At 49.7% G+C, this 13,156-nt stretch overlaps 1 protein-coding gene across 1 annotated transcript; it reads right to left on the bottom strand.

The window, feature by feature from the left end:
* Positions 1-941: 941 nt before the first annotated feature.
* NEUTE1DRAFT_128693 (uncharacterized protein) lies at positions 942-12,456 on the bottom strand (the record flags this gene model as incomplete). Its single annotated transcript, XM_009851207.1, has 10 exons — positions 942-2,014; positions 2,075-3,772; positions 3,837-4,281; positions 4,345-4,808; positions 4,867-10,191; positions 10,267-10,801; positions 10,882-11,221; positions 11,356-11,490; positions 12,147-12,266; positions 12,360-12,456. 10 exons carry the CDS (start codon positions 12,454-12,456, stop codon positions 1,313-1,315), a joined length of 9,861 nt encoding a protein of 3,286 aa, XP_009849509.1.
* Positions 12,457-13,156: the final 700 nt, after the last annotated feature.

The following is a 13,156-nucleotide window of genomic DNA, read 5'->3' as shown; positions in this document are numbered from 1 at the left end:
AAAAAAGAAAAGAGAAACGAATGAGTTTCTCATCATGTGTTATGTCTTCACAGTTCTTTGTATATGTAGTGTTTTCTCAGACCAATCAATCTGTACTAGTCTCCGACAATATTTGCATAAGAAAATGAAGTAGACACCAAGGCTTTTGCCGCATCACATTCCATGAGCAAATTCACTGGATCATGGATCTTGTGTCACTACAGGTAAATAGCACACCAAGGAGTCGCACGCATTGTTACCATCCTACTAATTACCAGCGCATACATCACGCTTCAACAATGGGACAAAACACATGAATAGGCTGCCGAAAAAGCTTAGCAGAGTTCACCCAAGGTCTTGAGCTTATTAACAAAGCAGTCTTGGACTGTAGTACATCACTCTCATAGAAAGTTCTGTAGCTGTTCGGCTGGTTCATGGACCTTCAAAGGAGTAGAACCTAGCCGCGAAGGAGGAGTTCCCTCACTCTATGTACCTATCCTATGTACCTACCTATATCTATAAATGGCAAATGGCATTGCTTCCCTCAAGTGTGACACCTTAAAGCAAACTTTGGGGCCAGTGGTTGAGCGGTCATTGATGCTTGCCTTCTTGCGACACAACTAGGTGAGGTAGGGAGCCAGTTCCTAAACAAGCGCCAGTAGTTGCAGAGTTTATGCTGCGTTACGCACGAAGTCAATGTTGCTTCACTACAACAGTCGGGTGTCGTCGTGCCTTATTTTTTTTCATCTTTTTTTTTTTTTTATCTCGTTATTGGACAGACGGGGTTTGTTCGATGCTCTCGGGCAACGCTTATACGCATCTTGTTGGCATCATTATCTTTCATCCTCGTGGGCAGAATACCACCTACAAATCTTATGTTAGAGTGTAGCATGTCAAAGAGCTACAAACATAGTGATTTCTGTATGATTCACTGCGAAATGCTCATGGCTTACAGCAGAGTTGTGGATTTCACGAATGGAATTAGATAAAACAGCTACTGAAACAAGCAAGTACCTAGTAATCCTATGAACGCTGTGTAGGTGAATCAACCCACACGAGCTCGAAGTCCTGTTCAGTAAAAGGCGAATAGGAAAAGACCACAAACCACATAATCTGACAACGCTACTACAACAAATCCCAGTGCTTGCCTTAAATGACCAACAACCAAGCCGCAGTTCCTGCAAATCCGACAATAACTCCACCCCAATAAAGGCCCGCCATGAGCAAATGTCCAAAGCAAATAACACCATCAATCAGTTCTCGAACTGACGCCACATCTTCATTCCGTATCGTCAGTTAGCCTGCTACTATCCTCGAAAGATTCATGCATCTTTCACTCGTCCTCACGGTGCCATTCCTCAACCGCAGACACATCCTCGCCACCATCATCGTCCGACTGGTCCATCTCAACCATGTCATACTCTCCATCCGAGTCTGACTCGTCCTCTTCGTCGCTTCTTCTCTTTGGCGACGTTCCGCCAACCTCCGACATCTCCGCCTCCGACGACCTGAAAAACGGATGTTCAGCGCTCAACTTCCGGCGCTGACACACGTATCCCATAGGGGTATGCGTGATGTCCTGTCCGCGTCTCCGCTGTGTGAGCCAGTCGAGGACGAAGGCGAGAGGATTCTTGGCAAATTCGACTTCAGTGTGGCCATTAACAAGTGAAGACGTTGGTTTGCAGTTGTCGTCGGCGCCTTCTCCTTCTGCTTCATTGACTCTGTCCGCTTGGAGATACTTGACAATGGCGCCGTACTCGGTGAAGTCAAAGTAAAGACGACCGGCGAGGATTCCGATCTCGATTGTAAGCCAGTCTGGAATTTTGGTGCTTTTAGGTAGCGAAGGGAAGGCGTAATAGGTAAGTCGGCCTAGCGAGGTCATGTTTCGCGTGACTGGCGAAGCGTAGGGAATGAGATGGACCGGGCTGCGGTTTTCAGCGGCACGCAACATGGGGATTGCCATTTCGGCTTCCTCAGGAATGAGGACCAACGCCGTCTGAGTGCGGGGAGCGTAGAGAATCCATTCTACGGGTCTCTGCAATATCGCATCAGTTAGCTGATTGACTACTCTTTGACATGATTAGTGAAGACTTACAAAGAAGTTATCGCTTGGGTCTTTGCTGGCTGAAATAGTGCGCCGGAACTCGGATGACACATAGAATTTCGAGCCCGTTGAGCGAACCTCATACTTTCTCCCCAATGTGGTCCTTCCTAGGGCGGTGAAGGCATGCTCATAGCCATCCGTGCCCCGTAGCACACCCTTCTTTATGAACCTCAGGATGTTTGGATGCATCCCAGGAAATTCCAAGGCATCGTGGTGAATGGGTTTGCGCACCTGGCGGATCTCCTCAACCTGAAACTCGACTTCGCGCTCCTGCTCTACTTCATCAAGAGCACAAGCAAGGGCCTCGGACGTAGTATGGGTAAGGTCTTTCTTCTTCTTGGTGAGCGTTTCGTAGAAGGATCGCAGCTTCGAATTTGTAATTGCCGGAAGACCAACATCCAAACCCGAACTTTGCGCTTTGCTTCCATAGATTTCCTTCAGCGTCGAGCACTCCTTTTGAAGGATCACGCTCGTATGAGCGTCGCGGTGCTTCGTTGAACCAACATAATTTGGATTCTCCAACGCGGAGTTCATCCTCTTGCAGAAGTCCGTTCCTTGTGCCACATACAATGGGCGAAGACTTTCGTTAGCACGACAGGTCATTTCAAGGAGCCACCGTACGCAATGTCCAGAGTCGATATGGTGTAGCCAAGAGAGCTGGCACACCTTCCGAATGTCGTGATCGACCTCAGGTGGCGCACAGAAGACTATTGACTGCGTTGTGCCCAGTTGTCGAAGTCTCATAGCGGCTTGAACAGTATGATCTTTGGTCTGATTCAATGCCAATGTCAGAGCTCCACAAGCGGCTTGTGGTAATTTGAGATCTGTCCCGCGGGTGTGCGCTTCGTCGAGGTACACCAGGCAGTCTTCCAGGTTTTCAGCATATGGGGTGGCTAGCAATGGAACCGGCTTTCTGGACCCGCGGGACAGCACCATGGCTTTGTTGTCTTCATTGAAAAAGACTGCCGCCGGGCTGTAAGTGTCATAACTCAGCCATTCTTTTACCACTTCCTGGTTTCCCTTCTCCAGCACAAACGCACCGGCATCAATGAGAATCCGTATTCTTTTCTGTGACAAGCGTCTAAGAAGCTCAGACTCCGTTAGTCTTCTCCCAGCTTGTCTCCCGTAATGTTCAGCCAGCTTCTCGTACCCCCTGTTTCTTCCCTCAAGAAGATACGTGAGGACTTCGGCATTGGTCTGTGACAAACTGGGGAGGTCATCTTGCTTGATGGTAAGTGGAAGCAAGTATTTGTTGTCATTCGTACCGCTGAAGCCAGTGGTCCGAGCTGATTGTGCTTGCTTGTCGGTTATTCGTGGAAAGAGAGGAATATCCCAACCAGATGTCTGAAGTTTGACTTCGAACTGCTTGCAGTGTTTCGGAAACACAAATGTGTTTAGATAATAATTCAACACTGCCTTGTTGAGCCGGAGTAGCTTCCACAACTGGTCTACCTGAAGATGGTCTTCGGCATTGATCAGATTCCACTGTCGAAGATCTTGAGGAAGATTGGCGCAGCCCTGAGTCCAGATGTCGTACTCAGACTGCGGGTCATCAGACTTCAGAACGCTGCCAAGACAGTCGGTGAATTGCTTCAAAGTTAGACCAGAGTAGTAAAAGGCGAGACAAGTGAAGATGATGGCGACGTCAGGATGACCGAACTCCGCGTTGGCGGATGGGACACCCTTTGCCTAGTACAAGCGGTATACGTTAGCTAAACACCTTGAAAAGGAGAACCGGATACAATGAACATACCTCGAAGGGAACGGCAATGGGTATACGATCGGGATGTAGCCCATACTGTACGTTCCATCTCTTCTTCAGACAAAGCAAAAGAATACCGCTGTGTATCAAACCTCGAAGCAGCAGGATTTTGTCACCAGCAGAATTTCTGTCAACAAACGCTCGCTTCGCCTTGTTGATTTGAAAGTCCTCCACAACTGGATCGCTCAGAGCGTGCTTCAGTCTTGCCTTAACGCTCGGTTGAACAGACTCAGCAAGATGGAAGGTAGGTGATTTTCCAGCACAAACATCATCAATGATACGTCGCTTCAACTCTTGCTCGACTTCCGAGTCCAGGATATAAACTCGCGGAAAGGCCAAGCCATGCTTCTCCACTTCAATACGGCGGCCGAACTTCTGGCGAAGGTCGGGAACATGGGCCTCGACAAGGCCGAGGAGAGCCTGTGCAACATGCCATCTGCCAGGGGGAAAAGATGTTAGCATATGAAGGTGCCATTGACACGGAAAAAGATGATCTTACCTATGTGGATGGCCATCCACAGCCTTCTCAGTACCACTGGGGTAAATGAGCTGTGTTTTGACGGCCAATGTAACATCCGATTCATCCAGGATGTCTCTCGAGGTTTCCGTGAGCCAGCGCTGGAATTCGACCATTTGCCGCGCTTGTTTCGATTTGGAGTCGACCATACTTTGAAGGCCACTGAGCGAAAACGACATGATGGATTCCGGCAATGCCAGGATTACTCCCCCAGAATTGAGTATCTCGTGATGCAACTCCTCAAACACGTTTAGCATCTCCAGCCCTGCTTTAGTCCGCCGCGAAAATGGAATATGCCGAATCTCGCGGCCAACCAAACCACCCAGCCTCGATTGCATGATCTGTGCTGTTTGCAAGAGGAGAGCCTTGGGCACAATAAGTCTGCAAAGCTGCTGCTTGTCTGCCAGTATTGCTGCGGCCATTGGCGTGATGACTGACGTTTTCCCCTGTACAGTGTTTTGATGAAATTAGTCAAGTTTCAATAAAGCTGAGAAATCGACTTACCTTTCCCATGTTCAACTGCAAAACCGAGTTCGACTTTGAGTAAGGTGCGATAATCGCCTGAGCAACCTCAAATTGTTCATCGCGAATCAGGATGTTGCTCTCCAATTCAAGCAGCAGAAAATCTGGATACTCCTCCGCATCCCAGTTCGTATGCCCTGGATTGGCCAGTTCATCCAGAACTCGTTGGCTGTTGCGCTGAAGGTGAGCATGCCTCATCCGTCGCAGTTTCTGCAATCTTGTGAGCATAATCCCAAGGCCGACCAAAGCACTCTTCATTCCATCTCCGAAACTGTTTTCCGCCACAGACCGAAGCTGCTCCATCATGGTAATTTTACTTCCATTAGGCCAAAGCCCACCTGCAATCAGCCACGGGGAGCCGCTGTCGTCCTTAGACCATGATTGATGTATTGCGTCCATATGTGTTCTTATCAACTGCTCACATGACAAAATCTGGCTGTCCATCAACGCGAGGGTGGGACGAATATCCACTTTGACCCGGCGAGGCGCACTTTGTAGCGCCTTCAAGCTTCTCCGTAAATCATTGGCATATTCTTGACGAATAGAGCCTGGTTCATTCGCGAGGCTGACGAGAATACAATCAAGCTCTTGATATTCTGGACGGACTAAATCTTGCCCGCGATCTGCCTTTGGTCTCAATGCACTCAAATGCATGGATTGACTCTCGTTGACTTGGGCTGAGAGGGGCAAGCTTTGTGGCCCTGATTTGGGGAGTAGGTCGCTGGCAAGGGAAGGAACGACTTCTTTTCGCCTGGGTAACTGGTAAGGTCGAGTGTCGGTCGGAATGAACATTATTGGAAGCTCGTAGGCACTGGAGTGTTTTGAGAGAACATCATCGACTGAGTCTGTCCATAGAGAAAGTTGGTGGTTGTCCCAGAGCTGCTTCCACCGTGGCTGGAGCGTCTGACGAACCTCATAACAGTCAATCACAGAGGATTCGATGCCTTCAAATGACAAAGCTTCCGTAGGCCATTGACAATGTATCAGTTCAGCAATGCGTTTTTCTTCCGAAATGCACAACTGTTTGTGATGTTCTTGTTCCTTCTGAAACTTGGATCTTGCCTTGGCAGACGGGAGGTTAATAGGTACGGGAAGCTCCGAAGCGTGTTGTCGGATGATTCCTTGAATCATATCCAAGGTAGGTGACTCGTGACGCCGGAAATCCGCAAAAAAATCGACTTTAGGCTGTTCGAGAGCCTTGAGCTCTTTGAAACGGGAGAACGCCGCAAACGACACAGCCAAATCCATGTCAGCATTGTCTCTGAAGACCAGTGGCGCTAATCTGAACGGCAACGCGTATTTGTCGCCTGGTTGAATGTTGCAACAGAAAGAGACCATGCTTCCAAACTGATTGCTCGGCATTCTCTCAATGACGTCAATCAGGGAAAAGAAGTCATGTTCAGGAGTCACCTTGAAGCCTCCAATAACTTTCCAGTCCTCCAATATTTCTGACAAGCGCTTCGTCCTGTTGAACTTGAATCCATTCTCTGTTACCTGGTGTACAATGCGGAAAACGTTGCTACATCGTTTTGTTGTCATATCCCAGTCTCTGGAATGATACAGTTCATCTCCTCGACCGGTAAAAGTGGAAGGGTAGTGGGAGCTTGTCTCATACAAAGATTGCCGAAGCAAACCACGCTCCCGAAGATGGGAGATGTAAACACTGGAACATGACGGTGGTGTTGATGTGTTGTTGTGGAAGGAGTACAAACGATCCGATTTGGCAATGATAGCCTGGACAATTGCATCATATCCGTCATGCTGAGCATACGACAAGTGTCTCTCCCAGATAGCAGTCTGCAGTTTCCTTTGATTTGGCGGGTAGTACTCCCGACGCGGGCATAGGTTCTGATGAATGAACCGTAGCATGGCTAGGTCGTCGTTGTCTAGGGGCTGCCACGGCTGACAAAGCCCGGATTGCAGTAGATGCTGTGCCTCTTCCCTTCCAGTACGTCCAGTAAGTGGATCAGGGAACGGAGAAGTAGTGAGAGCATGGAACAACGCCTTCGCATAGAGATTTCTCGGCTCAGGTAGACACCAAAGGCGCCCTAGCACGTTGTCAATAGAGAACAGTCCGTATTGACTGACCGGGGCGGCCTGAATCACTGTCCGTGATCCTTGGCGAGTCCATGATGGTACGCCCATAGCAGTGATGATGCTTCTTTGAGATGGATCTTGGAGGTCGCGAAGACATATCTTGCTCATAAATCCATAAAGGGTGCCAGCGTCTTGGTTTGGGTCCATCTCAGAGCGCAATTCTTTACTTTCTAGAAGTCCGCCGTGATTGACACGAAAGGTCAGGCCCAGCCTTTCAAGTTTGACAACGATGTTCCCTTTTCCTGGCTGGTACACAAGCAAGTTCTCAGGATGCTCAAAGTATTTGAAGTTTTCCTCGACCATTTTGAACAGCTTCGACTGTGGGTCGATCAGTCTGGTGTCCCTGCGTCTCGCAACCCTCGTGTTAAGGTCTATAACCCAGTTGTGATCGTGCTGTCTCCAAGGTTTACCATGCCTGATCTCTAGCCGTGGGTATGCTTTGTCCGATATGGTCATCCAATGGAAGCAGTCATCGATAAGACTAGCTGGAATGTCATGCCCTTTGACTTGTCGAAACTTGCGTCGAGGGATGAGTTCCAGGACAGTCCCTTCTCTGGTTTTGGCACGAATGATAACTTGCCCATCCCGGATGCCGAAGTGAACTTGATGCTTATGATGGGCCTCACCTCTCAGCATGTGGCTCATGCCTGGCATTGCTGAAGGTAGTGTGATTAGATGCTGATTGCCGAAGACTTCCTTCACGATTTCGTGATCCCGAATCTCGGCGGGGAGAGTCCCCGGAGGCTTTCCGTCAATAAGGAGATAACCCTCGATGAAGTTGAACTGTACAATATACTTCTCGTTGTAAATTCCATGGCGAGTTATGATCTGCTGTTCGATCCAGCGGGAGTTGGGGGATGACATGAACTTCAAGTCAGAGAATGTCCGAGGGTCACTCGTTGGATTGGGCCAAATCGGATCCAAGATCGTTTCGATAACTTGGGGATAGGCCTTGATTGCCCGAGAAACCGTGGACTGCAATCTGTATGCAGCTTTCAGATCCCTGATGAGGACGAGCTTGAAGTTTTGTGAAAGTTTACTAACATCCACCAACATGTTCTCTTGGAGGCCAATAGCAGCCTCGAGAAATGTTACAAGATCCTGCAATGACATGGGCAAGTTTGGCGAGTGACCAGAAAATGTCCGGCGGCAGAGAATGGCCGCCCATCTTCCATATTCACTTGCTCTGGCTGCTATATCCTCTTGGGCGGCGTCACGAACTTCCACTCTCAGATCTTTGAGCCACTGAAGTGTTACACGACGAGCGTTCATCAAGAGTTTGTCAGCTGAGCGCTTTGTGGAACTCGAGCCCAACTCATAAAGTCGCAGAGTGATGGAAATCATCACGTCCATACAAAAGACATCTCTCCAACTGATCGTTGTCAGCCTGCGCTCAACCTCTTCTGCTAGCCGAGCACAGAAAGCGTCATCCCGGAACATAAGATGAGCGTCTCTGAAGACGCTAGTGCTTTTCTCCATGGTGCCGGCTTGGGTAATGAGCTCGGAGAATAGACGGCTAGTCTCCTCAGAGCTGAAATTGAGGTTTGGGGTATTCAGTTCCAATAGCATTGTGAGCCAACGCCTAGACGTTCCAGAGAGCAGATGTTGATGTGCTGTGAACTCGGCTGTAGACATGGTGGTAGGGCATTTGGTTTGATTGGCAATAATCTCGTATGATGATGGTTCTCGCACAAGACGTGTTATCTGCCCTCCATCTCTTGTCCCTTCAATAGCCCCGAAACCATTTGGGAGAGACACTCCACAAAATCGGGCAAGCTGAAATGGACGATCATGATCTGTTATCCAACTGTTCGACTCCTCATCAAAGTACTCGAAGCGAAGCGCAAGAGGTAGAACAATGTCCTTCAGCTCAGGCGAGTTTCGCACTTGCAGATTTCGGTAATGAGTAGAGAGCCACGACTTGGGTACAGAAGCCAAGGTCACCGTGCTCGATTGGGCGCTCTCAGAGGCGAAGCCCTTTAGCTGGCAATAGCTCAAAAGGGTATCTGCAGGTTTCGTATGTGAAGCAACCCCCTGAAGAGCTAATGTTTGATGGATCTTCCAAGTTGCATTCCGATATGCAGTGAAGAAGTCAGGCGCACAAAGTTCAAAAACGATTGTCGCTGCTTCGTCTTTGTCTTCAGGAAGGTAATCTTCGTGAACCTCGACGACCATTCGTCGCATTTGCCTTTTGCACCAGCAAAGCAAGCATTTGCTCACATCTCTCTCTGTTTCGGATATCTGGATACAGAGACAAGAGCCAGCTCCATGCATCTTCCTGTTGAGATCCTCGTACTGATTCAGAGCGGATACCCATGCCTGTATTTTGTCGTATCTGGTACGGTGGCATTCTCGGTTGATTGTGTCCCACACTGCGATCAATCTGTCTCGATCGTCGCATTCCTGTGTGTACCGAACTCCAAACGAAGAGGGGCTCGGTGGAGCGAAAATCGTTTTGGATTCAGCGGCAGTAGCTGCCCGTTCCTTCAAGTACTCTTGTATCTCATGGAGCCGGGACAGGTCGGAAAATGACGCAAGCTGAAGCAAGTCAAGTGGCTCAGGAGTAAAGAATGGATGATAGGCCATCAAGAGAGGACAAAAAGAGGTTGCGTACTGGTCCAGCGACACCCACAGATCCATTACATTGAGAATGTGGTGGCTCATTTGCGCTGGATCGTTATCATAAGCATCGCCGACTTCCTTGATCAGTCTCGTGATCATTTCAGATATGCGCAAACATCCGAGACGATAACCACCCATGGAATCGGGAGGAGATCGCGCCTCTCGTTCGATGGCTTGCTCAATTTCATCCTCAAGTTCAGCCAATCTGAGATATTTGTTGGCGAACTTCGTAGCCTGTCCAAGCGTGCCAGACTTCATCGCGCGCAAGTCGAGACATGGTATCTCTTTGAGAGGATACGGATGTAGGTAGAGAAGTGATTGCAAATAGTTTCCACTGTTTGCAAGCTGGAGTTTGAAGTTGGCGATTTCGGACTTGGCAGGGAGTAGATGAATCTTTCGCTGGACAGAAGCTTTATGCAGCTCCCAGGCCCGTGTGGCTTCTTGAGTGGCAACTTGAATGACAGTCTTGAACCAGGGGCTCAAGCAGTTCAAAAGCTGGTCATATACTGGGCGAGCTGACTCGGATGCTTGCAGCTTGTCCGATTCCAACTTGGTGAGGCGTCGACACAGTTTGGCTCTGAGGGTCATCTAGATGAAGAAAATAACAATGGGATTAGTATATCTTGTCGATGGTCGGTAAGAAAGGAAAGGTCTCCAACTTACCACCATCTCAGCAGCGAGCTCTCTTGAGGTCTGTTCAAGAAATTGCGCGAGGACGACGCATATGAACATCTTGTAGGTCGCTCGTCCTGCTTCGTTTCCGAGTTCAAGACATAGCATTTGTCGGACGGCGACGCGCAATATCAGCCACATCGGAGCCCTTCTCCAAGGCTTCTTTGCGTTGTCGAAGTTGACCTCGTCACGGACTCTCTTCCGAAACCTAGGAGTGCTAACGGGACCACCAATGGCAATCAGCAGGGATATGAGCAGCTGAGAAATCAGCGCGCAGTCGGCAGTGTCACGCGTCTCAATGACTGCTGTCTGCTTCTTCACAGCGCGCGCATTGAGGGCGTTTAGAGTCTCAATGCTGGCTTTTTCCAGAAACAAGGCGAGATTGGATCTAAACGAGTCGGTCTGAAATTCGCTGATAGGAATCTGAGCCGCGCGACCAGGGAAATCCCATAGAAGCGCATTCTTGGCTCCCAGTACAGCCTCCAAAGATGGGGAGGCCTCGAATGCTTCGAATATCACTGAATCGCTAAAGGGGACTGTTAGTAACAAGGTCCAGAATAACCAAAAGACACAGTAAAGCTCCTCTCATGATCGGGGGCCACTCACTTTGAGCTGGGACGGATGAGGAGGCCGGCATTTTGGCTCGCCACATGCAAGATGAGCGTCTTTCCTCCAATGTCCCGAAACGCCTCCTCCAGTGATGATTTACTGAGCGTGCCGTCATGATTAACACTCTTACACTTCTCAAGGGAAGGAAGCAAAGAGTCCCACGGCTGGGGGGAAGACTGTCGTCGCAGAAAGTTACACGCCTTGATAGCACAGTCGATAAGGCCCCTGTTGAGCGGTTCTAGAGCATCGGGTTGAGATGTGGGTACCTTGGCCGCAAGAACCAGGTGATGGTAGAGTTCCTGGTTCGAAGCCATGGCCACATGTGCGGGTTGGCAAGCTAGTTTGATCGTATTAGCTCGCACGATCATTGACACATAGTTAAGAAAGCTGGGGAGCAAACGCCAAACCAAATAAAGCTGGCGGATTCAAGAAACTATGGATAACAAGGTGAGGTGTGGTGCAAGGACTTACCGATGATGTGCTTGTATGGTGTCAACTTGAGGCAACCTTGCCTCGAGAGTGAATAGTTCTGAACTGGGACCGAATCGGTCCTAGGCGGTCTTTGGACCTGGACTCCAGAAGATATGTGAGTAGGGAGAAAGAAAGCTGTGTGAAATAGGTGGTGAGAAAAATGTGATGATGGTGCGGATTTGCTTGAAGTGATACAAAGTTGAAAAAGTGTCTTGGTCGAACAAGTAATGGGAAGAATGTGGAAGAGAGCAGTTCAAGTAGGCCACTTTCTCGCCCGCTCGTCTGGACAGTGCGAAGCCTAGACGGTCGCTTCGAGTGTTGGCTGCCCCGATCTCCTGGTTTCGAGAGTGACAAAAATAGAAGTACAGAGTTTTGAAGTGAAGGAAATGCACCTGGCAGATAGTTTGCGTATTCCCTGGACGCGGGTCTTGGTGGTCAGTGCTGAGGCGTCGACCAAAGTAAACAAGCAAGTGATCGTAACTCTTAACTTGCGACTCGTAGGGACGAATCAGAAAATGTGCAGTCCGGTACGGTTGGCTGTGGTCGGACAGGTTGCGACAAAACGACAATGTTCCTCGTGGTGATGAGATGCCTGCGATCACAGAGCGTGCCTCGCTGTTCCAGATGAAGGTTCAAGTTCGTTTCCAAGATGAGATGGTGTGCAAAAGAGCAAACCAAACACGTTTTAAGCTCGAGGTGTCTTGTTTATTTGAACGACGACTAGCCAGGCTGGGGCGATCTGAAGAGCTGGACTCGAATCCTCGAATAAGGTGGCAGTTGTACCTTTGTACCTTGGTTTATCCAGTCACCGCGGGGTTCCGGAGCCTGCAGGTTTCGACAAACGGAGGCCCGGCGGGGTATCTGCAACGGTCCGTAACGGGCGATGATGAAGGCTTCGAATGCGAAAGAAGCTGGAAAAGGTAAGTATGCAGATGTGAGATACGGGACAGATGCAGACGCCAGCCATGTATGCGTGGTCATCAAGGGGCAGTACCGGTACCTACCCGACTTGTCAACATTTGTTGGCTGCTCGAGATCCAAGGCTTCGTCTGTCCTCCATAGCTCATCCCGCCAGACATGGAGTCTAGGTATCCAAGACATCTTGATGGAACAAATGGCAGCCTAGATCGAAGGCAGCACACAAAAACATTCGAGTTGGGTGCCCAGACAGGTGGGGGGGGGGACGTGGAGTGACGGAAGAAGATGGGATGGAAGGCCAGAATCCGCTGCATGTTTCGCTGCGTTCCAAGGTTGATGCAGACTCAAGTGCGTCGATTGAGGTTCCGATTTGCACTTGACGGCATCAAGTCAGCCTTGCAAAAAGCAATAGGGCCTGGGCTACCCGCTGGGCTCATTTTGCGATGGCCTATGGGCGGCAATGCACGATGGGTTATAGGGATGGATTGGGTGGAGGTTTGAGGTTGAGGTGAAAACTTGAGGGGACGAGATGTGATTTGTGCATGGCGGCATAAAATACGCAGAAACTGTAACATACCAGGCCAGTGCGGCCACGGGCAGCGGCCCCGCGCCTGCAAACGCGGCAGCACAGACAGTGCGAAAGCGCAACCCTAGAGCGACATTAGTGGACGGGCGGCACGGCAGTCGGAGCGGGAGGCCTACTGCGCCTGCATAGGTGCGCGGATACCCTGAGGATATCACCAATGGTACCTTGTATGGGATTACCGTAGAAACTCGCGAAACAGGCCAAAAGCCATCCCTCTTTGAGCGCCGGGCATATGGCAGATCTGTGCAGGCAGCTGCCAGAATCAGACCGGTCCCTGTACATTGAAATGTATAGTAA

The sequence above is a fragment of the Neurospora tetrasperma genome (assembly GCF_000213175.1).
Source record: "Neurospora tetrasperma FGSC 2508 unplaced genomic scaffold NEUTE1scaffold_2, whole genome shotgun sequence".
In the NCBI taxonomy this organism is placed as follows: domain Eukaryota; kingdom Fungi; phylum Ascomycota; class Sordariomycetes; order Sordariales; family Sordariaceae; genus Neurospora; species Neurospora tetrasperma.
Note: the sequence above shows the minus strand (reverse complement) of the source record. Positions and strands in the feature narration are given on the sequence as shown.